The sequence below is a fragment of the Kogia breviceps genome, chromosome 11 (genome assembly GCF_026419965.1).
Source record: "Kogia breviceps isolate mKogBre1 chromosome 11, mKogBre1 haplotype 1, whole genome shotgun sequence".
Lineage (NCBI taxonomy): Eukaryota > Metazoa > Chordata > Mammalia > Artiodactyla > Physeteridae > Kogia > Kogia breviceps.
In genome coordinates, this window is record NC_081320.1 from 84,041,299 (window position 1) to 84,066,705 (window position 25,407).

At 35.9% G+C, this 25,407-nt stretch overlaps 1 protein-coding gene across 31 annotated transcripts in view; it reads left to right on the plus strand.

Moving 5' to 3' along the window:
• DTNB (dystrobrevin beta) overlaps positions 1 to 25,407 on the plus strand; it is a 280,987-nt gene that overhangs the window by 123,277 nt on the left and 132,303 nt on the right. For all 31 annotated transcript variants that reach the window (XR_010835611.1, XR_010835614.1, XR_010835612.1 and 28 more), the window contains exon 9: positions 14,972 to 15,096. Coding sequence is in view for 24 of the 31 variants with exons in the window: in XM_067007966.1 (XP_066864067.1) it covers positions 14,972 to 15,096 (125 nt within the window). In the remaining 7 variants the exon portion in view is untranslated. The remainder of the gene's footprint in view (positions 1 to 14,971; positions 15,097 to 25,407) is intronic.

Here is a 25,407-nt window from a genome sequence, read left to right on the forward strand (position 1 = left end):
CCACTTGTTCCAGTTTTTAAACTACTTTTGATCATGGGACTATCTTCCTGACTTGAAAAAGTGTGAGAGATTGATAATATTCAATTTTGGCAAGAGTGTAGAGAAGAGGACTCTAGAAGATGGTTGGTAGGAGTGTGAATTGATACAATATTTGAAAAATAAAATTTTAAATGCATATAAACTTTGACTCAGCAATTCCCCATATATGTGGGAATTCTCCCACAAAGACCCTTGCATCCAAGTATATTAGGATTTTGGTATGAAGAGATGGCCAAAATCTCCAACAGTAGCAAAATGGCCAAATTTATTATGGTATATATACATACATACATATATATATATATATATATATATATATATAATTATAGCTGTGGAATTCTGTGTAGCAGTCAAAATAAGTGAAATAGATTTATATGTTTAGATGTGGAAAGAGGTCCATAGTATATACCCATTTTCCTCCCTCCTCAGAAGTAACCTCTATTTTGAATTTAGTACTCAATATTTCCATTCATACTTTTTCATTTTTTTATTACACATGTGTATGTGACCATTAAAATATATAACATTGTTTCTCATATTTTTAAACTTCATCAAAATAGCATCATATTACATATATCCTCTTACAGCTTCCTTTGTTCACCTACATTGTTTGTAAAATGATCTCCATGTCGATATGGTTATTTCCAATGCCATATAAAATTCAATTCTATAAATATGCCACATTTTATTTATTCTCTTGTTGATTGACATTCAACTTGTTTCTAATTTTCTACTTTTCCAAACAAAGCTTTCGTAGATTTTCTAGTATAGGTCATCTTGTGCAGCCTGGGGAATTTTTCTAGGGCAATTTTTAGGAGTGGAATTCCTGAGTCCAGAGGAGTGTGCATCTTTTACTAGATTTTACTAAATTGCTCTCCAAGGTGGCTTTACTATTTCACACTCCCACCAGCAGTGTATGAGCTTTACCATGTATTCACATCTTCATTGTAAGGAATATGTTACTTTTAATTCTCTTACGGAGCAACAAAACTTTTAACGAATTGTTTGAAGAAGATGGGAATATGAACTGCCAGTTAAAGCTATTGAGAAAGGAAATTCTGTCCATGTCATCAAACTGATGTTTTAAAGGGCAGTCCAATTCTCAGTGCAGCATTTCCCCTGTTGTACATACTGGTAAGAGTGCCAACACAAAATGGGATGCCAGACCAGATTGATATCACAGCTCATTTAGGAGCAAAGTCTGGCCTTGAACTTTTTTTTGCCTATACACATTCACAACTTTTTCAGTTGTAACTTATTTATGCTTAATGTGGCAATTATTGGTAATTCAAGGGTACCCCTCCCACACCCAGGGTCGGTATGTATAGAACCATAAATACTATATTGGCTGTCATGGCGCACCTAGCAGTGTCAGTCTGTTGATGTTGAATTCCAACAAATCTGTATTCATTGTTTTTTGTTTTTTGTTTTTTTCCTGAAAAGGAAGCTGAAACGATTTGCTGCTCAAAAACCAAGTTACTGCTGTTCTTTACATAACTCCAGCCTCAGCTATTATTGAACCATTTGAGATAGTGGTGGTTCCTTTTTTGTGGGTCAAGAGGTTGTAATTTATAAACATGTTTCAGAAGCCATATGTGAACTGATTACTTTTTATTCTACCTAGCTATATTCTCATAACTGTCAGAGAGCTCATACTCTTAAATCTTGGAAGAGTAACAAAAACTACATGGATTACATTTCTCTCACACATTAATCAGTCAAAATTATAGCTTTACAAATTAAGTTCAACTGGAGCTTAGCAACTGTAAATTTTTTACTTTCTAAAGCAGTTATTCTGAATCCTTTTAAAAAATAATATGTCATAAGGGATGTTATGAATTTTCAAAATACATTTTAAATAAACTTTAATAAACAAAAAAGAACTGGGATTTCCATTTCAGGGTGATGGTCTGAGGACATGCTATCACCTTTCCATCTTGCCTCAGATACTTAGAAATGATAGATTAGAACTTTAAAAATAATTTGCAAGTACACTAGAGGGGAAAAAAAGAAGGAAAAGCCACAGCAGGCCCCAGATGTGCAGAACCCCCATGAAAAGTGTATGGGATCAGTTTGCAAAAGAAAACGTTGTTTCAAAACAGGGCAGGAAACTATTGCTTCTCAGGATAGGAGTAGCATCTAGAGTGTTCCTGCTTGGAAATAGTTGCTATGGGCAGCTGAGAGGGGCTCAGGGCAAGTGACAGAGTGACTCTGGTACTATAACCTGGTGATGCAGGTGTCGCCAGCAGATGTGTAGTGTACATAGGACCTTAGGTTGGAGAGGCAGGGTTGGGGTACAGGTGCTTTGGTGAATTCCAGGAGAATAGGGATCCCGTGTTCATAAGACTAACTACAGATCTTTTCCATGAGGTGTCACCTTCTGTCCCTCCTTCACTCTCACTGAAAACAAGTCCTACTTCTCCCTTCCAAGTAAGCAGTGCACACAGAATAGACTGTCTCAACAGAGAGCCTTAACTATAAAGATGAGCACTTCATTAAAAATCACTAAAAACTGCCATGCAAAGGAGATGACAGAAGAGTTTATTTTGGACATAGAATTCATAGAATAAGCAGAACTAAATTTAAAAATATGTACAGTTGAACTCTTGGAGAGATGTGAGCAGTTATTTTATCTACCAAAAATAACTAAGTATTGATACTGGAAATTAAAATTTTGATTGTCAAAATAAGGAATTCATTAAATGGGCTGATTAACAGTGTCTGTAGCTTAAGAGCAGATTTGTGAGCTGGATACTGGAGCAGAGAATTGTTCCTAAGCACATCACAGAAGGATACAGTAATAGAAAAAAAAAATTAAGACATGGAAGTTAGATTGAGGAGTGCCATCTAATATGAACTCCAGAAAGAGGCTAAAGAGAATGCAGGGAAATGATATTTAGAGCAGCAGTAGATCCAGTTTCAAGATGGTTGACCAAACACATACTCCCTCTTACCCTTTCTGCACCAAATCCATAGAAATGATAAAGAATTAAGTTGATTAATAAATTCCCTTTCAAGATTGAAAAGAAAAGGAATATTCCTGACCTGAAGCAATAAAAAGATCTTTAAGTGAAGGAGTCATACATTAAAGGAGAAGTTGCAGAAAGGAACTGCTTATACTGCCTGTTTGAGGCCATCACTACTGCCAGGACCCTGAAGCTCTCTGCTGATTTTGTCAGAACAGTTTCAGCATGGGGCCTCTGGCCAGGATGCCACTATTGGCTAAGATGGCAAGTGAGCAGTCCCATGGGAGATGTTTACACGGCCATGAAAACCCAGAGGAAGCTTAGCACAGTGAAATATAAACAGCAGAACTATACCCTGTGGGGTAGAACAGTCAGAAAGAAACTTTAAAAATAGGTCAATCTAATTTTCTTAGAGGACCAGGGATAGACTTTCATGATTAATACAAGAAGTAGAAGTTATGAAACTATAAATAATGAAAATGAAAAATGTAGTTGTCAAACAAACTCACCAGATGGGCTGCATTGCAAACTGGATATAACTAAAGAACAGATTATTGAACTGAAAGGTCAGGGCAAGAGATTCTCCCAAAACTCAGCATCAAGAGGTAAGAGAGTATCCTTTAAAAAAAAAAAAAAAAAAAAAAAAAAGATAAGAGAGTATGAAACAAAGATTGCAGCATTTAGATTGATGTGGAAGTTCCAATATTTATCTAATAGGAGTTGCAAGTGAAGAAAATTGACAAGAGACAATGTTTGAAGAAATAATGTATTAAAAATTTCCAAAACTGAAAAAGTGTCGGTAGGTAGAAGGCCTACTAACTGAAGAAGAATACATTTTAAAAAGAAATAGCATAGTCAGCACCTACATACATCCTAGTGATAATGATGAAGAGAAATTCCTAGGTGACAGTAGAGAGAAAAGACTGATGGTCTACAAAAGAATAAGAATCCAGATGACATAAGACTTTATCACTGGTTTTGAGAAATAACAGCAGAATGTCTTCAAGGTGCTGACAGAAAATAAATTTGAACTTAAAATTCTGTTCTCACCCAAACTATCTTTCAACAGCAAGGACACTACAATAACATTTTCATAATTTAAGGACTTTGAAAGACCTTTGCTGAAAGAACTATTTAAAAGTACACTGCAGTAAGAAAAAAGATTACTACCAAGAAGGTAGTAATGGGATTTAAGGAAAAAAAGGAAGCAGAGAAATCAAAAACAATATTGAATATAAATAAATATTGGTTATAAAATATATGACAATTTTTAGTAAGTTGTAACTTAAATCAACAAAAATATCAACATGGAATTTGTGGTTGGGGGAGTGATAAAGGGAATTAAAAGCACACTAAAGATTAAAGGAGGAGGATAATAAAATGTAATTAACTCTAACTTGTAAGAAACTATAATTTTTTTTTTTTTTTTTTTTTTTTTTTTTTTGCGGTACGCGGGCCTCTCACTGTTGTGGCCTCTCCCGTTGCGGAGCACAGGCTCCAGACACGCAGGCTTAGCGGCCATGGCTCACGGGCCCAGCCGCTCCATGGTGTGTGGGATCTTCCCGGACTGGGGCACGAACCCATGTCCCCTGCATCGGCAGGCAGGCTCTCAACCACTGCACCACCAGGGAAGCCCAAGAAACTATAATTTTAAATATGCATTAAAAATTTAAGGGTAACTACTTGAAGAATTAGATATAAAATATAAACCTTAAAACTATTAGAAGAAAAAATGTAGCAAAAATAACCTTGACCAATCCAATAGAAGACAGGAAAATAGAAAAAGAAAATCATGATAAAATAGAAAACACAAAATAAGTTGCTAGGAATACATTTAAGCATAGATAGCAGTGATTAAAATAAATGAAAGTGAATTAAACTCACCTATTAAAATGATAAAAACTCTCAGATTTATCATAATGACAAAAACCACATGCTATTTCAGAGAAGATACCCAGTTGATAATAAAGGGATGAAAAAGGTAGTATAAAATATTAATATGAGACTAAACAAGTCAAACAACATTGGAACGGACATAGGTGGGGAATTTAAAATGCTAAAAAGTATAATTTGTAAGAGTTGGTATCAGTTATAAGCCTGTTTGTCCTGCTCTCGATAACACTGCATGTTTAAGTATGTATATATGTGTATAAATTTATACATTTACAAATTACTACCAAGGCTTTCTAAATGGTATTCCTGATTCTGCCCTTGTTACCTTCAGTTTATTCTAGTATAGCAGCCAGAATGATCCTGTTAAAACTCAGATCCTTGCTTGCTCAATACACTGCAATAGCTTCCCATCTTGTTCAGGGTAAAGGTAGACTAAGCTGATTGTAGCCTCCCATCCCCAGTGACAAACATGCATGTAGGATGAAATATAATAACAAAACTGAAATGCAGAATTGAACCTGAATGAAAAAGATATTCCTGGCTATCAAAAATTAAACCCCAAATTGTGATGTCCCCAGGATTTATCAGATGGGATACTGGATTTAGGCCAGTGGTTGGGGTAAGTGCCTCCATGGAGTAGGAAATGTAACTTGGGTCCACTCAAGGTGAGTAGAACTGGTATTTTTGTAAAAGCAGGAATTTTAGAAGGGCTGCCTCCTTGTGAAAGAGGGACTAAAAATATTCAACTAGCCCAGAGATAGTACAGATAGGACTCCTATACAAAAAAAGAGTCTCTGCTAAAGGTGAGCTTATCATCAAATATTACAAACTCAATTATAAAACAATCTACTATGAGGGAGAATCAGCAAACACAACAAACAGTAGCTTTAGTATGCCAAGCACTTCAGAAAATGGTACATTTTAAAAATTAAAGGAGTAAGTCTAGGAATAGTGACATTTCAAAAAGGAACAAGTCAAGATGTAAAAGGAACAAATTGAATTTCTACAAATAAAAAATAATAAGGTTAAGCTCAATGGAGTGGTGGAATAGCAAATTACAGACAGCTACAGCAAAAATTAGGGAATGGAAAATAAGTCTGAGGAAATTAACCAGGATACAGAATATTGAACACAGATATAGGGAAATGGAAAATGTGACAGGCAATTGAAAGATTTGAAGGATAGAATGAAAAGGTCTACCTAGAATTCCATACCTATCTAATCTAAGAGCAAAGAAGGAATATATATTTTCAGAAAAAGTCTCAGTGGGTTTGTCACCAATAGACCATTGCTAAAGGAACTAACAAAGGATATGTTTGGGGGAAAAAATGAATTGAAGCAATAAGGAAGAAATGGAACATAAGAAGATATGGTGCACAGCAGAATTGGCAAATGCGAGTAAATTTAAATAAGCACTATATGTAAATAATAATGACTAATAATTTTATTGGTCTTAAAATAAGATGCAGCTAAAGTACTAATCAACTATGACATTAATATAGTTGGGGCATGGTTAGAGTTAAAGGATTTGAAGTTACAGGATGAGAGTACAGATACTGTTTAAGACAGTGGTAAAATGTTCACATTAAATGAGTTAGAGGAGGTTCCTGACTTCTCTTGGGGATTTAATATGCTTATGTTTCTGCTTGAATCTATGAGTTCTCATCACAAGGAAAAAGCATTTTTTTCTTTTTCTTTTATTTTGTATCTATATGAGGTGATGAACGTTCACTAAACTTACTCTTAGTGTGGTAATCAGTTCATAATGTATGTAAGTCAAATAGTTATGCTGTACATCTTAAATTTATGCACTGTTGTGTATCTAGTATATCTCAGTAAGAAAAAAGAAAAAAAAGACATACCAAGCCAAGAACTAACCAAAAGAAAACTGGTGAAACCATATTAACCTCAGAAAATAGATTTCAGGGCAAAAATCTTTAGGAGAGAGATTAAAATGTTATATTTCATGTTATGAATATTTTATGACAATAAAAAAATCTTCACCAGAAGTAAAGTTTACAAAAGATAAAAAGATGAAATTAACAGTTATACATGAATATACAACTAATAGCATAGCTTTAAAATGTGTAAATAAAAATTAGTAAGAGCACAATAAGAAATTAAAATACTTTTTTTAAAGAAGATGTTGGGGGTAGGAGTTTATTAATTTATTTATTTTTGCTGTGTTGCGTCTTCATTTCTGTGCGAGGGCTTTCTCTAGTTGTGGCAAGTGGAGGCCACTCTTCATCGCGGTGCGCGGGCCTCTCACTATGGCGGCCTCTCGTTGTGGAGCACAGGCTCCAGACGCGCAGGCTCAGTAGTTGTGGCTCACAGGCCTAGTTGCTCCGTGGCATGTGGTATCCTCCCAGACCAGGGCTCGAACCCGTGTCCCCTGCATTAGCAGGCAGATTCTCAACCACTGCGCCACCAGGGAAGCCCATAAAATACATTATTAAAATGGGTAATTTTAACGCACTTCTCTCAACAATTGTTAGAATCATTAGACAAAAAACACAGAATGTAGAAAATTCGAATGTCTCCAGCAATTAATGATTGCACATTCTTTTCAAACACATAAAACTTGACCACATAAATGAAGTCCCAGAAAAGAATTAGTGTCAATTATAGTGCATTTGAGCTAGGAATCAATAACAAAAAGATAAGAAAACAACCGTACATTGGTTGTTGAAAGATTAGTTGAAATGAACAAACTCCTAAAACAACCTTGCTTTCCAAAACTGATTCAAGATAGAATAAAACCTGCAAATATTAGTATAATCATTAAAGAATTTGAATTAGTAGCTTAAAATATTTATACAAAGGAAACAACCAGGCCTGAGTGACTTTACATAAGTTTCAACAAACATTCAAGGAAAAGAATTCCAGTATTATAAGTTTCCCAGATTCTAGAAAAAATAATGAGCATTCTGACTTTTTTTTTTTTTTTTTGTGGTACGCGGGCCTCTCACTGTTGTGGCCTCTCCCGTTGCGGAGCACAGGCTCCGGACGCGCAGGCTCAGTGGCCATGGCTCACGGGCCCAGCCGCTCCGCGGCATGTGGGATCTTCCCGGATCGGGGCACGAACCTGTGTCCCCTGCATCGGCAGGCGGATTCTCAACCACTGCGCCACCAGGGAAGCCCCTGACTTCATTTTTGAGGCTAGAACTACCTTGGTACCAAAACCTTATGAGGATAACAAGAAAGGAAAATTACAAGCCATTCTAATGGAGGCAAATAAAAGCCTTAACAAAGTATTATGAAACTCAACTCAATGGTGTATACAAAAGATCATAATCACACTGGTTTTATTCCAGCAATTAAAGATAGATTATTATAATTTAGCCATATTCATAAGTTGACAGATTAAATCTGTATAATCATCTCAAAAGACATGTGAAACAGTGATTAAAACCTCATATCCACACACACACACTGCACTTTAGCAATCTAGGGGTAGAAGAATTTCCTTAACCTAATACATATAGGATATTTATAAAAACATAATATCCATTATATTTACTGATGAAATGTCAAGAGTACTTGTTTTAAGATTGAAGTCTTAAGATTTTAAGATTGCAAACAAAACAAGGAGGCTTGCTATCACCACTTCTATTCAACATTTTCTTGGAGGTCCTAAAGCAGCAGAGTAAACAAGGAAAAGAGATAAAAGGTATTTTAATTGGAAGGAAACAAAGTTATCATTATTTAATGATGACTGTTAATGTAGAAAAATTGAAAGAATCTCCAGATCATTAGAATTACAATAGAGTAGGGGCACTAAAAGTAAAAATAGATAAATTGGACTACATCAAAATTAAAAACTCCTGTGCATCAAAGGACACATCAACATAGTAAAAAGGCAAACTGTGGTATGGGAGAAAATATTTTCATATCATATATCTGATAAGGGGCTCATATCCAGATTATATAAAGAACTTCTATAACTTAGAACAATAAAAAGCAAATAACCCATTAAAAAATTCGGTAAAAGAATAGACATTTCTCCAGAGATGATATATAAATGGCCAATGTACTTAACATTACTTAACTGTACACTTAAAAATGGTTGAGATGGTAAATTTTATGTGTATTTTACCAAAATTTTTAAAAATAGGAGAGCAAGGTTTCTGGATATAAAATCTTTCTATAACTAGAAATAAATAACAGATACATATATCTATAACTTTATTGAAAGATTTTAAGGCTTAAGGGAATTCCCTAGTGGGGTCCAGTGGTTAGGACTCTTGCACTTTCATTGCCAAGGACCCGGGTTCGATCCCTGGTCAGGGAACTAAGATCCCGCAAGCTGTGTGGTGTGGCCAAAAAAAAAAAAGAGGCTAAATACATGAGGAGATGAACATATTCACAGACAGGAATGTTCAGTGTGTGAACTGACATGTGAAGATGTCAGTTCTCTCCAGAATTGTCTATATATTCGATCAGTTCCCATCAAAATCCCAACAGGATTTTTTTTTTTGCGGTAAATGGACAGACTGATTGTAAAATTTAAGTGAAAGTGTGAAGGGTCAAGAATAACAAAGACTCTCCTAATGAAGAATGCAAGTTTGGGGCACTGGTACTACCTGAAAAGATAAGAGGAAACTGTAACAATTAAATCACCATGATACTGGTACAGGGATGGAAGTAGAATATCTATCTTGTAGGAGAAGAATGGATTGTTTATTAAGTGATCCTGAAGCAACTGATTATCCATATTGGATACAATTGGATTATTTCCTTATACCTATCAAAGAAATCAGTTCTAAGTAGATTCAAACTTCAATATGAAAGATAAAAACTATGGAATAATGAAGACAATCTGGAAGGATATCATTATGACATCAGGGAGGGGAATATTTCTTAAGATACAAAAGGCACAAAATAAGAAAGAAAAGATTAATAAATTGGGACTACTATATATTTAAAGATGAGCATTCATTAAAAACAATAGAGTGAAAAACCGTAAAGTGAAAGTTGTTTGTAAAATATAACATCTATAGGGTTAAAATACAAAAATATAAAGAACTCTTACAAATCAATAAGAGAAAGACAAACCCAGTGAAACACTACGCCAAAGACAGGAACAGGCATTGCACAGACAAAGAAATACAAATGGCCCATAAACATTGGAAAAAATGCTCAATATTTCTAGTAATAAGGGAATTGCAAATTAAAACCACAATAACATTTGTCACCCACCAGATTGGCAAATGTTAGAACGTCTGACTGTAACAAGGGTTGGCCAGAATGTAGAGTCAGGAAGTCCCTCACATAGCTGATGGGAGTGGAAATTAGCGTAACCACTTTGTAAAAGCAAATTGGCAGTGCCTAGTAACACTGAATGTGTATAATTTATGACCCAATAATTCCACTCTTAGGAAATTCTTTTACATGGCCAGCAGGAGACACGGACAAGAAAGTTTTACAGCAGCATTGTGACTGAGAGGGAACAAAGGGAAACAACCCAAATATATAAATTATGATGTAACTGAGCAATGAAATACAATCAAGCCATGAAAAAATGAGTGAATTTTATCAACATATGCATCAACATGGATGAATTGTAACAATTTTGAGTAAAAGAAGCCAGTTGCAGAAAAAATATATATGTAAATCTATATAGATTTTAAGCATGTGTTAAACAAATCATGTATTTTTTATAGTACATAATTGCTAAAATAGTAAAATCAAGGAAATGATTAGTACAAAATCCAGGATACTGATAACCAGGCGAGGTGCGGGTATGGTGGGAGTGGGCTGTATTAGATAAGGGCTCACAGCCAGTCTTCCACGTGACCATAATGGTATATTTCTCAGGCAGAATAGTAGGTAGATGGGTATTTGTTTTATCACTTTTTAGACTGTACACCCACATTTTATATACTTTTGAAGTATTCTTTTTAAATGTAACCTGTAATTTTTTTTTCTTTATTTATTTTTTGTGGTACGCGGGCCTCTCACCGCTGCGGCCTCTCCCGCCGCGGAGCACAGGCTCCGGACGCGCAGGCCCAGCGGCCATGGCTCACGGGCCCAGCCGCTCCACGCCATGTGGGATCCTCCCGGACCGGGGCATGAACCCGTGTCCCCTGCATCGGCAGGCGGATTCTCAACCACTGCGCCACCAGGGAAGCCCTATTTATTTATTTTCTAACATCTCTATTGGAGTAGAGCTGCTTTACAATGTTGTCAATTTCTGCTGTATAACAGAGTGAGTCAGCTCTATGTATACATACATCCCCATGTCCCCTCCCTCTTGCATCTCCCTCCCACCCCTCTAGGTGGTCACAAAGCACCGAGCTGATCTCCCTGTGCTATGCGGCTGCTTCCCACTAGCTATCTATTTTACATTTGGTAGTGTATATATGTCCATGCCACTCTCTCACTTCGTCCCAGGTTCCCCTTCCCCACCCTCCCCGTGTCCTCAAGTCCATTTTCTACATCTGCGTCTTTATTTCTGTCCTGCCCCTAGGTTCTTCAGAACCTTTTTTTTTTTTTTAGAGTCCATATATATGTGTTAGAATATGTATGGTATTTGTTTTTCTCTTTCTGACTTACTTCACTCTGTATGACAGACTAGGTCCGTCCACCTCCCTACAAATAACTCAATTTTGTTTCTTTTTATGGCTGAGTAATATTCCATTGTATATCTGTGCCACATATTCTTTATCCATTCATCTGTCAATGGACACTTAGTTTGCTAACATGTCCTGGCTATTGTGAATAGTGCTGCAATGAACATTGTGGTACATGTCTCTTTTTGAATTATGTAACCGATAATATTTTTAAGAGATGGTAGGAAATGTTTTGAAATTAGGTAAAGTGGATAAAGGTATTGAAAATGCACAAAGATTGAAAATCATTGCCTAAGAAGGTTTGGAGGAGATCTAATTTTCTAGGTTAAGGCCTCCCCGTATATCAGTGTGAGGGTTCAAGTGAGGGGAAAGGTACAAAGACCTGTCAGAACATCTCTGGCCTAGTGGCTTAAATGAAGTGTGGAGTCACCAGTCCCTGCACCTGGATTGCTTTTCTTCCTCCCTCACTCCCTGCACTTCTGTAAATACTTAGTGACTGACTACCAAGTCCTGGGCATTGTCCCAGGGACCGAGTAGCCAGAAGAGGTAATGTCCCTGTCTTGGCACTTATAGTGCTTTTCGAACTCTTGCTCACCCACTTAGTTAATCTTAGTTTCCTAACATAGCGCCACAATGAAATCACTTTAGGCCCGTATTATAATTCATGCGTCGAGGTCTTTTTAAGGAAATCATTTATCCACCTATTTAGACAACCTAATTGAATGCATTATCTTTAAATTTTCAGGATAATGTTCTTTTTGGTTTGATCCTAGCCCTTAGTTAATTCCTATATATGTTTATTTCCAGTCTTTTTCTCCTTTCCATACATATCAAGCATCTCTTGATGTACTCTACGTGGAATTGGCTTTGATGTACTGATTTTACCTTTCTCTCCACCTTTTTGAGACTTGAAATGAGATCTAATCTTAAACCTTGACTTGGAGCAGTATTTTTGAAAGCACAACAAGCATGCTGCTAGAGAATATTAGGTGATACAAAGGGAAACATTTTTTACTTTAACAGTCTTATTTTAATGTTTATGGTACAATATACGCATGAAACCTGTGATTTCATGGCTATTATAATCCATCTCATATAGACTGCATGAATTAATGGCCCAGGTGGTTCTCAGATGTAGCAAAAAAATCACGAAATGAGTACGTGGATTACACATGTAGTGTTTAGTTGTAAAGGTAAATTAAGATATTCTCTGGTGTCCTCTGATGGTCTCCTACTCATATCATAACTCTCAAAAAAATTAAGCTTATGTGGTTTAGTCAGGAAAAAGAAATCTAGAAAATTCATCTAGGCAAATAATTTATTCAAATAACATATTCTGATGTAGGTCAGGTTCTGGAAATACACAGATGAATAAAATGTAGATCCTACCCTTCAAGACCACTGGTCTAACAGAGATAGGCATGTAAATTTAAAAGTGCAGCGTAGTATTGGAACAGTGCAGCAGTGGAAATGTGTACTTGGCAAGTGGGTAGCTTGGAAAGATGGGTGCCGACTTACGGAGCAGTGCGGAAAGTCTTCAGAGGGGAAGGGAGGCTTGCAAATTAGCAGCCTTGAGAGATGGGCAGAAAATTTAAAGAGAAATAGATTGGGAAAGGGAGATCTCAGAAAGGCACGTGCCAAGCTACAGAGATCCAAGAGAACATGGTACATGGGGTTAACTGAGCAGCTTGATGTTTATGCTGATGTGAGGTGAGAGGTGAGGACAGAGGGGGGAGCCGGATATGAAAGCTCTTAAGTGAGCTGTGATGGCGTGGATTTAGAGCTTAGTCTATAAATGATTATCCGCCTTTGCAAGATTTTAAGCAGAAGACTGCATGGTGTCTGGGGCAGTGTAGAAGATGGAGCAGAGGAGGAAGAATCAGAGTCATGTTACAGCTAGTCATTGGGCAAAGGGATGGTGGAGAGCAGTTGTGGGGAAGTTCAGAATTTCTGCTTTGTATAGCTTCATGTAATTTTCAGGAAATTAGATTACATATAGATTTCCCCCAGAATTTAATGTGTTGAAGGGGATGGTGGTAGGTGATTTGGAGCCAGTATATGAAGTTTCTGAAGAGAATGGTATTATTCAGTCTGTTATAAACAAGGTATTAAGTAACTTTCCCTATATGGTCTTAAAAGTAAATAGATTTTGGCTTATTTTCTGTTAAAATATATGTAGGCAGCATATAAAAGTTAAGTGGAGATGTGCTACTGATGAGACACACAGCTGCAAACAAGGTCTATTTTCTAATTAAAGTAGTACATATGGTAATACACTGCAGAGGCAGAAGAATGAAATATTTAAACTCTTTTGCAGCTAGTATCCTGCCAAGAAAATCTCAGACAACAGTATTATTTGAAGGGAATTGGGGGGCTTCTCTGGTGGTGCAGTGGTTAAGAATCCTCCTGCCAATGCAGGGGACATGGGTTCGAGCCCTGGTCCAGGAAGATCCCACGTGCTGTGGAGCAGCTAAGCCCACGCACCACAACTACTGAGCCTGCGCTCTAGATCCCGCGAGCCACAACTACTGAGGCCGTGTGCCACAACTGCTGAAGCCCGCATGCCTAGAGCCTGTGCTCTGCAACAGGGAAGCCACCTCAATGAGAAGCCTGCACACTGCAACAAAGAGTAGCCCCCCTCACCACAGCTAGAGAAAGCCTGTGCAGCAATGGAGATCCAATGCAGCCAAAATATAAATAAATAAATAAACAAATTAATTAATTTTTTAAAAGTGTCCTTTAAATATGGATTTCATATTCTACATATCTTAGTCATGGCATATTATTTACTTTTGTGCATATTTACTGTTATACCTTAGGCCTGCTAGTCTTTGGATTTAGTGTGTATTGTTCTACCTTCCCAGGAAATGTATTAGTATGCCAACTTATTTTTGTACCTTCAGCATATCATAATTTAGAGTCACAGATCTGATGCCACCTGTGTATGTGAGTGCACTCATTTGTATCTGTATGCATAGCCAGACCCTTAACACCAAATGTTCTGTTTCATGTTCATTTGGGGAATATTCTCTTAATATTTGGGGGGATGTGGGTTAGTCAGCTAATTTGCTAACATTCAAGAGCCATGAGCTCTCAGCATTATCTCAACCTTTTAGTATTTTAGTCCAGCAAAAATTTCTGACTCTGATCAGGGAATTAACTATAACATCTTACCAGAATGATCCAGAAGCCCCAAAAGAGGGAGTTCCTGCAAAGGGCACACAGAGATGTTCAAAAGGAAAGTTAACAGTAACTGGATAGTGTGACTGCATAGTAGAAATGAGGAAATTAGGACAGAAACGAAGGGCCGCAAACAACCTTGAAACAACCCCTTGAAACAACCATAGGTTCCTTTCAGCAAGGCTCAGTAGTGGTGACTGTAGTGCAACTTAGTTTGTATTTGCAAAGATATTTTCTACAGCTCTTGTCACTGAGTTAAAATTCTGTTTCATTCTTTTGAAAATTCAATTCCTTATTTCCATATTTTCTACTTTGACACAGAAATCCCCTGCAAAGAAGCTGAGCCATGCAATTAGTAAATCCTTGGGGTGTGTACCCACCAGAGAACCTCCGCATCCTGTTTTTCCTGAACAACCAGAGAAACCACTTGACCTTGCAAATATAGTGTAAGTATATGATAGATGTGGATTATACTGAAATGGAAACCTTGCTGAATTCTTTTGGGTCAAAACCGAATATCATCTAACATGAACATTTCACCTTCTGGTTTTTTTTTACTTTATTTTTGGGAATCTTAAGACTTCAAGCTTTCAGCTCTTTAAATCACCATAAATATCTGCATGGAAACCTAGCTCCTGAGTCCTGAAGCCTAAGTTATGTAGTGGTCCCCTTCAGAAAATTAGTACGTTAAGAGTAATTAGTGTGCTGGGTTTAACAAGGTTGTCTTTTGTTATTTGTGTTCTTCCCTTAAATCAGCAGTAGAGATCTTTTCTTCTTTATAACAGTTAATGACCATAGAGACTTTAAGAGTTAGTTTAGACCACATGGAAATGAAAATCAACCTAATTTGCTCTTTTTGTATTGAGAGAAAATTAGGAACCACAAGACTGAACTCTATAAATAAAACTAGTGTTTTATTTTTATTTTCAGTTAAATATTCTTGCTAAAGAATATTTAGCAAGAGGGGAACAAAAAGGTAGAGAAATGGAGAGGAAAAGTAAGGAGGAGGAGAAACAATGAAGGATAAGATTCAGCCTTTATACTGATTTCTTCCTCTGAATTAAATAATGATATTAAGTGTACTCTGCTAGATAAAGACAGTAGGTTTTTGATTATTAGTCTTACCCAGGTATTTAGAAGTTTTTCTGTTGCAGTAGACATCCATTTTCTTTTACCTGGCTCAAATTACATAGATTGATTAAATGAACTCTTAGAGTTCTTGATCTTTTCTTTCTCTTTCGTTCAATAATTTTCAAAACTTTTATATTTATTAAAATAATACATATAGATTAAAAATTCAATAATACAGAAAAAATACAACAATACGTATAACGAAATGCAGCACATCCTCCCCAGTTTCATTATGCGTTGTTTGGGTTTTTAGATCTCCTAATGGATACCTCCATATCGCTAAATAATATATTCAGAGCACCATTTCTCGGCTTATCCATTTTGGACATTACTGAATTCCTTCTGTGGTGTAAGGGATCAACCTCATTTATAACGCTACGTTATCAACCCATCTCATCTTTTCATAATTATAGCACCATTTTAAAAATTAGTTACCTTTGTACTCTTGAATGTAATTTTTAAACTTCTATTTCTTGTAAATTCTTTTGACTTCTACTATGTAAACGAAGGAAGTTTTAACCTTCTGTCTGCTTCTCCCTTCTCCCTTTGCCTCCTAACTTCTGTCATCTGTGCCATTACTTTTATATTATCAAAGCTGATACTATTTCTCTTCTCTCCTATGATCATAACTAAGTCTTCTGAGATTTATTAAGGGCTCAATCTAAAAGTTGAAAACCAAATAACAGCATTTTCAGTTAATTCCATTCATTACAAAGTCAAGCAGTGTGCTGTCATTCTGTGTACCCTTCGTTTAGTTCCAGTGTCACAATCCCTGTGCAGTTGTTCTCGTCAGAGTTCAGTGGGATCTTCTTTCTTACATACCACAGATTGTGCACAAGTGTGCCTGTTGACTTTATAACTGGACTGTCTTGTACTGTTTTTGCGGTGGTTTTTCCTTCAGTTTCCCATTGATTTCTTCTTCCTGGGGAAAAAATAGGCTTTTCTCCCACTGTGTTCCATAGTAGATTTTACTTATTTGTGTGTAATCCATTTTTTGGTTAAATTTGTTAACCTTTTCCCTTTTTGGTTAGTGTTTTTCATTTGAATTAAAAACGAAAACCAAAACCCTTGCCTGCTCCAACACTGTAGTGATATTTCTCTCTCTTTTTAAGCTTTGAAGGTGTTCTTTTTACATATGTCTTTAATTCATCTGGAACAAATTTTTCTGTGTGGTGTGTTGTAGAATATCCAGTTTTCTCTCTCTCTGCATTTGAATAATAACTTGTCTCAATGCCATTTTTTGGATAATCCATCATTTCCCCACTTAACTACAATGCCACCATTGTCATAAATGAAGTTTGCAAATACGCATGGTCTGGTTTCTGGGCTCTTTATTCTGTTCCTTTGGTCAAAATGTCTATCACTGTACCAATATCATACTATCTTAATTACTGTAAGGGATTAAGTCATCTTTTTTAGGAGTGTCTTGTCTATTCTTTGCCCTTTGCTCTTTCATATAAATTTGAGAATCAGCTTATTGAGTCCCTTATAAAATTTTGTTGGAGTTTTGATCAGAGATTTATTGAATCTAAAGATCAAATTGAGAAGAACAGACATCTTTATAATATTAAGTCTTCCATTCCATGAATGCATTATGTCTTTCCATTTATTTAAATATCCTTTTGTGCCATTTAGTAAAGCTTTATAATTTTTCCTCAGAGAGGTCTTGTACACATTAAATTAATTCTTATGTACTTTGCCTTTGTTGCTGCTGTTGCAAATGGTGCCTTCTCTGCAGTTATTTTGAGATATAATTTACATGCAATAAAATGCTCCCACTTTAAGTGTACAATTCAGTGATTTTTGGCAAATGTGTACAGTCATGCAAATGGTATCTTTTTTGAATTATGTTTCTTAACAGTTTGTTGCTGGTGTGTGGACACGCACGTTGCTTTTGTATTTTAATCCACTCTGTAGTCATCTTGTGTAACGTGTTCATAATTCTAGCAATTGGTACTCACATTCTTTTGGATTTTCTGTAAATCATTATATCACCTGCAAATAATGATTGCCTTTTGTCTTCCCTCCCATTCCTTATGCTTTTAAATATACTCATTTTTTTTCTTTTGGTTTTGTTATGCCGTTTGGAGCCTCCAGGGCAATATTGCATGCAATGGTTTGATAGGCATTCTTGCATTATTACTAATACCAAAGAGAACACTTTCAGCATTCATTTTAGCATGTCTTTTGATGTTGGTTTTTTGTAGAAACTGTTTACCAGTTAAAAGAGGTTCCCTTTTATTCCTAGTTTGCTAGTGCTTTCTTTTTGTCATGAATGATGTCGAATTTTTTCAAAGACTTTCTGCATTGAGATGATAGACTGAGTTTCTTTATTCTGTTAATATAGTGAATTACATTAATTGTTTTTTAAACAACCCTACATTCCTGGAATAAACATAAGTTGACCCTCCTTTTAATACACTGCTAGATTTCACTTGCTAATATTTTGTTTAGCTTTTTTCTATGTTTATGAGTTAAATTGTCCTGTAATTTCCCTTGATTTTTTTGTTTTGTTTTTAGGACAAAGTTTGCCCAGTTTTCTATCTTCAAGAAGTTGAGGAGAATTCTCTCTTTTTATATTTTTTTGGGGAGAGCTTGTTTAAGATTGGAATTATTTGCTCCTTGTATTTTTGGTAAAATTCACCAGTGAAGCTATCTGTGCTTTAAGCCTTCTTTGTGGGGAGGTTTTTAACTATTAATTCCATTAATAGTTAAAAATAAACAGTCTTTTTAAAAAAGTGTAAGACTATTTTCATTTTGTATTTCTTTTTGAGTCACTTTGGAACATTTTATAGATGTAGGAATTTGTCAATTCCATCTAATTTTCAAAGTTATTGGCACAAAGTTTGTAATATTTATCTATAGTATCTGTGCTAACATCTTTTTCATTCCTACTCTCACATATTTATAGTTTTTTCCTTGAAAAATCTTGCCATAGACTTGTCCAATCTGTTAGGCTTTCAGAGGACCAACTTTTGGTTTTGATGATTCTTTTATTGTATGTATTCTTTTTAAAAAATTTCATTTATTTCCATCCTTTATTATTTCTTTTGTTAAAGCTTCTTTGGGTTTATTTTGCAACTCTTTTTCTAACTTATTTAAAGATATGGTTAGCTTACTCATTTCAGGTTTTTTCCCCCAAATTTAAGCATTTAAGGCTATAAATTTCGCGAAGCGCTACCTGAGTAATGTCCAAATTTTGTTATGTAATTTTTTTATTGTTTAATTCTAAATATTTTCTAAGTTCTGCTATTTCTTCTTTGAGAAGTATACTTTCTTAATTTCCAAACATATGAGGGTTTTCTAGTTACCTTTTTGTTATTAATTTCTAATTTAATTTCATTTTGGTCTGAAAAATGTTCTGTATTATTCAGTTCTTTCAAATTTGTTAAGACATGCTTCTTATCTAGTATATGATCAAATTTTTATTATGTTCCAAGTAAACTTGAAAATGTTTATTCTATGCTTGTTGGGTACAGAGTTTATAGTAAATGAATGTATGTCAATTAAGTCAAATTTGTTAACCATGTTACTCAAATCTTCTACAGCCTTACTTGTTCAAAATTATACATATTTCACTAGGAAGTTAAAAATTTATTCTTACGTAGTGACTTTCTTTATTCCTAATAATTCTATTTGTTCTCTAGTATATTTTATCTGCTAGTAACATCTTTTAAGATTTTTTGCTAGGTAGGTACCTGGTATAACTTTTCCCATCCTTTTTATTTCAATTTTTCTGTGTCCTTAGGTTTTCAGTATGTTTCTTATAAATTGTAAGCTGGATTTTAAGGGTGACATCCCACCCTAGTCACCCTTTCCCCCATGGGTAACCAGTCTAATGTGCTTATTGTATATCCTTTGATTACAATAAGGAATAATCCTGTTCTTGAAAACTAGGTATTTTCTATGTCCTTTTTTAAAAGTTTACACCAGTGGTATGTGAACCGTGTTTTGCCTATCCATTCTCCCTGGGATGGACACCTGGGTTGCCTTCAGATCTCTGCCTCCACATATAATGCTGCAGTAAATGCCTCAGATGTTTCCCAAATGGACTGGGTAAGAATTTCTTTATACCTAGAATACAGTTGTTAGGTGAAGGATTATGTACATCTTGACCAGAAGTGTGTTGGGGAATCCAGTAGTTCAGTGTAGACTTTCAGTTAATCTCTCCATTTTAATTCATACCACACCTCTCCCTGGTTTGCCTGAGTTTGAAGACTAGCAGGTAACCTGTAGTTTCTTACCAGCCCAGAAAAAAAGTAGTCATCTGACTGTGTGCTGCTGGGGAGTCCAGTGGAGGAGGTGGATGTGATCTGCATCACAGGCAGACTTTCAACTAATCCCCCTCTTTCTAATGCAGCCCCTCACTTCTCTTTCAGAGGCACCAGGCATCTTTAATTGCTGAGCATTCATGGTCATCTGTGTGTCCACTTCCCTTGTCTCAGGATGAACTTGACCTCAGATTTCTTCTTCTCTGTATATTAAAAAAGCCATCCCCATTTCTAGTTTCTGTTAGTAAGGAATTCAGTGTAGGACTGAGAGCTAAGAATTGAAACCTGATTTTTTTCTTTATTGACTCTTATCATTTTATTGTATTTACCTCAGATCTTTTTTTAAAAAAATAAATAAAACATAGTAGACAATGTTGTGGTTTCCTATGTCCTTCCTAATCCCATTACCATTTCTCTCTCCCAAAGAGTAGCCAATAACAATTATTTGGTATCTATCACTCTGTACGTGTTTTTATACTTTTGCTAGATGTATATGCATCTTAAAATCACATATTTAAAAACTTTATATAAATGGTCATGCTCTGCATAGTCTTCTGTAAGCTTACTATTTTTTAAATATTGGGTAGGCCAAAAGGTTCATTTAGTTTTCTCCGTAAGACGGCTCTATTATCACTTAGTCGTCTTTAACTTCATTTGAAACAATTTTGTTAGATTGTATGTGACAGCTGTCATATCAGTGTGCCTTTAAAAAAAGACTTAGCAAAATCGCTGAATTTTTGTGTAGCCATTTTAATATTGAAGATGGAAGAAAAAAAAGCAACATTTTTGGCATATTATGCTTTCTTATTTCAAGAAAGGTAAAAACACAACTGAAACTCACAAAAAGATTTGTGCAAGTGTACGGAGAAGGTGCTGTGACTGATCAAACACGTCAAAAGTGGTTTGCGAAGTGTTGTGCTGGAGATTTCTCGCTGGATGATGCTCCACGGTCGGGTAGACCAGTTGAAGTTGAAGTTTCTGGCTCTACCATCTTAACACGAGGCCTCATTGGTCGCTGCAGCTGGGGAAGAGAGCCTGTGGGGACCTCACATCAGTTCTTCTGTGCTTTGGTGACACGTGTCGTTTCCTTCACAACTGTACTAACTTCAAGTATAGATCATCTTCCGTGTACCTGGGAAGGAGAGGAGAACCAGATATTGGTCAGCTCTAGTAATGTATACCATAAGTGTATTCAACTTTACTAGATATTTCCAGACTAGGTATAACCTAGAACTCAAATTTTATAGTTCAGGTATTTATTAATCTGAACATTCCAAAGCCATGTAGATAGTCAGTAGACCATTCAGAAAATGCAGTGATAGCTTCCCTTTTGTATTCTGATGAAATTTTGAGTAATTCTATTCGAATTGAGTAGACAACTTTTAAAATCGCATTCAACTTTGAGGTTCTGTGTTTAACAGGTTTTTTTTAATGTATATATTCACATACCAGTGGTTCCCAAACATGGCTGATACCAGGGTCACTAAGCTTTAAAAAGTATAGAATACTAGATTACTTCTGTTCTAGGTCAACTGAATCATTATTCTGGGGGTGGCCTGGAATCTACCTTCTGAAAAAGTTTCCTTGTGAATCTGATCAGATTATGGAACCACCTCATTAGCACATAAATGGTTTTAGCTATATGAACAGCAAGCTAAGAATTCACTATTAATCATCCAAAAATGCATATAGAGTACAACTGAAATATAAATATGTGAACAGCAATTCTTAATGTTTGCTGAAATTTAAATTTTCCATTCATTCAGCAAATATTTATTAAGGATCTTCCAGGTATTATGCAAGGTGCAAACAGTATTCACACAGTACTTTGCTTACATGCAAATAGATTTGAGTGACAGTGAAGAAGCCAATTTTATAAAGTACAGTGTTTTCGGCTGGCTTCCTTAGGAAAAAGTTACAAGTATAGATGAGAAAATTGTGAGGAGTGGGCCACTGTGCATTTCTTAATCATGATCAGGAAAAAGAAAAAGATTGCTGTTTTGTACTTAGAGATGAAGGTAGCTCCTACATTTGAATGCTTAAAGTCAGCAAAATATTTCATTTAGATAGGATCATGATTGTTTTAATCATTGTTTCACTATATTAATTTAGAAGGGCCCTTTTTTGGACAAAGAATAGACAGCATTCTTATACTTCAGGAGTCTTTACACATTGCAGTTATTATTTTCAGACGCTTAAAGTTGCTTTTATTTGTTTTACTAAAAATCAGTAATCCTGATTTGGATGAATGCCGTCTACCAAGGAGGTTGAGAGTTGGGAATAGGGACTGGATGACCAATGTACTTGATTGAACTAGGCCACTAATTAAACACTTTTCAAGTAGGCTCACCCTTTATAGTTATTTCTTACATAGCGTGCTTATTTGCTCACAGATTTTCAAAAACAAGGGAGCATGCTACAATGTATATATCTTTGAGCATTTCAAGCTTGATGTTTCTAAGAGTAGAGAATAAAGTTTCTTACTGAAGTTTTAGTTTAATGGTCAAACTTGTTAATTTTTTTCTTTATGTTTCTGGCTTCCATTTCATATTTAAAATTAATTTTCTCCAAGGTTATAAAAATACCTCTTTCAATAAGTTTCTTATTTCTGTATTTTTTCCTTTTTTGTTGTTGTTGTTGTCAGATATGAGCTAGGAATTTAAGTTTATTTTTCTCAAAACAGAGAGCCGTTTGTCCCACCTCTATTATTTTCCTGTTTACTGTGTTGCAGTTTTAATTTTGCCTTCCTTTTGACAATTGATACTCACTTTGAAAACTCTGAGAAATAATATAAATCACATATTTGTGATATATATATAAAGTAATTGTCTAATAAGATGTCTTTACCTTGTAGTCTGTCTTTATCTTACTGGTAGGTTAAGAAAGGGTTTTGTGAAGAATAACATTTACAGTGAAGCCTAAAACATAAATAGGGATTAGGTACATGGAGGGCAGCGGGAGGAGTATTCCCAGCGGAGGGGAAGCAGGAAAACAGAGAGCAAGAGGAAGCCTGCAGAGGTAGGCAAAGGCCACCTGAGATTTGGGACATTATCCCAGATTGAAGGGTTTTGGATAGGAGAGGGACATGTTGAATTTTGCATGTTAAGAAATCACCTCCTGTTGTGTGGAAATAGGGAGTGGGACAGGGTGAAAAAGCCGAGGCCAGCTAGGATTTTTTTGTTTTCATGTACCAGGTGAGAGATGATGGTGGTTTGGACTACCATGGTGGTAATGGAAATGGAGAAAAGTTTGTAAACATATTTTATTTTATTATTATTTTTTAACATCTTTATTGGAGTATAATTGCTTCATAATGGTGTGTCAGTTTCTGTTTTATAACAAAGTGAATCAGTTATACATACACATATGTCCCCATATCTCTTCCCTCTTGCGTCTCCCTCCCTCCCACCCTCCCTATCCAACCCGTCTGGGTGGTCACAGAGCACCGAGCTGATCTCCCTGTGCTATGTGGCTGCTTCCCACTAGCTATCCACCCTAAGTTTGGTAGTGTATATATGTCCATGCCACTCTCTCACTTTGTCCCAGCTTACCTTCCCCCTCCCCATATCCTCAAGTCCATTCTCTAGTAGGTCTGCATCTTTATTCCCGTCTTCCCCCTAGGTTCTTCATGACCATTTTTTTTTCCTGTTTTTTAGATTCCATATATATGTGTGTTAGCATATGGTATTTGTTTTTCTCTTTCTAACTTACTTCACTCTGTATGACAGACTCCAGGTCCATCCACCTCATTACAAATAACTCAATTTCATTTCTTTTTATGGCTGAGTAATATTCCATTGTATATATGTGCCACATCTTCTTTATCCATTCATCTGTCGATGGACACTTAGGTTGCTTCCATGTCCTGGCTATTGTAAATAGAGCTGCAATGAACATTGTGGTACATGACTCTTTTTGAATTATGGTTTTCTCAGGGTATATGCCCCGTAGTGGGATTGCTGGATTGTATGGTAGTTCTGTTTTTAGTTTTTTAAGGAACTGCCATACTGTTCTCCATAGTGGCTGTATCAATTTACATTCCCACCAACAGTGCAAGAGGGTTCCCTTTTCTCCACACCCTCTCGAGCATTTATTGTTTGTAGATATTTTGATGATGACCATTCTGACCGGTGTGAGATGATATCTCATTGTAGTTTTGATTTGCATTTCTCTAATGATTCATGATGTTGAGCATTCTTTCATGTGTTTGTTGATAATCTGTATGTCTTCTTTGGAAAAATGTCTAGGTCTTCTGCCCATTTTTGGATTGGGTTGTTTGTTTTTTTGATATTGAGCTGCATGAACTGCTTGTAAATTTTGGAGATTAATCCTTCGTCAGTTGCTTCATTTGCAACTATTTTCTCCCATTCTGAGGGTTGTCTTTTGGTCTTGTTTATGATTTCCTTTGCTGTGCAAAAGCTTTTAAGTTTCATTAGGTCCCATTTGTCTATTTTTGTTTTTATTTCCATTTCTCTATGAGGTGGGTCAGAAAGGATCTTGCTGTGATTTATGTCATAGAGTGTTCTGCCTATGTTTTCCTCTAAGAGTTTGATAGTGTCTGGCCTTACATATATGTCTTTAATCCATTTTGAGTTTATTTTTGTGTATGGTGTTAGGGAGTGTTCTAGTTTCATTCTTTTACACCTAACTGTCCAGTTTTCCCAGCCCCACTTATTGAAGAGGCTGTCTTTTCTCCACTGTATATTCCTGCCTCCTTTATCAAAGGTAAGGTGACCATATGTGCTTGGGTTTATCTCTGGGCTTTCTATCCTGTTCCATTGATCTATATTTCTGTTCTTGTGCCAGTACCATACTGTCTTGATTACTGTAGCTTTGTAGTATAGTCTGAAGTCAGAGAGCCTGATTCCTCCACCTCCGTTTTTCTTTCTCAAGATTGCTTTGGCTATTCGGGGTCTTTTGTGTTTCCATACAAATTGTGAAATTTTTTCTTCTAGTTCTGTGAAAATGCCAGTGGTAGTTTGATAGGGATTGCATTGAATCTGTAGATTGCTTTGGGTAGTAGAGTCATTTTCACAGTGTTGATTCTTCCAATCCAAGAACATGGTATATCTCTCCATCTATTTGTATCATCTTTAATTTCTTTCATCAGTGTCTTATAATTTTCTGCATACAGGTCTTTTGTCTCCTTAGGTAGGTTTACTCCTAGACAGTTCATTCATTTTGTTGCAGTGGTAAATGGGAGTGTTTTCTTAATTTCACTTTCAGATTTTTCATCATTAGTGTATAGGAATGCAAGAGATTTCTGTGCATTAATTTTGTACCTGCTACTTTACCGTATTCATTGATTAGCTCTAGTAGTTTTCTGGTAGCATCTTTAGGATTCTCTATGTATAG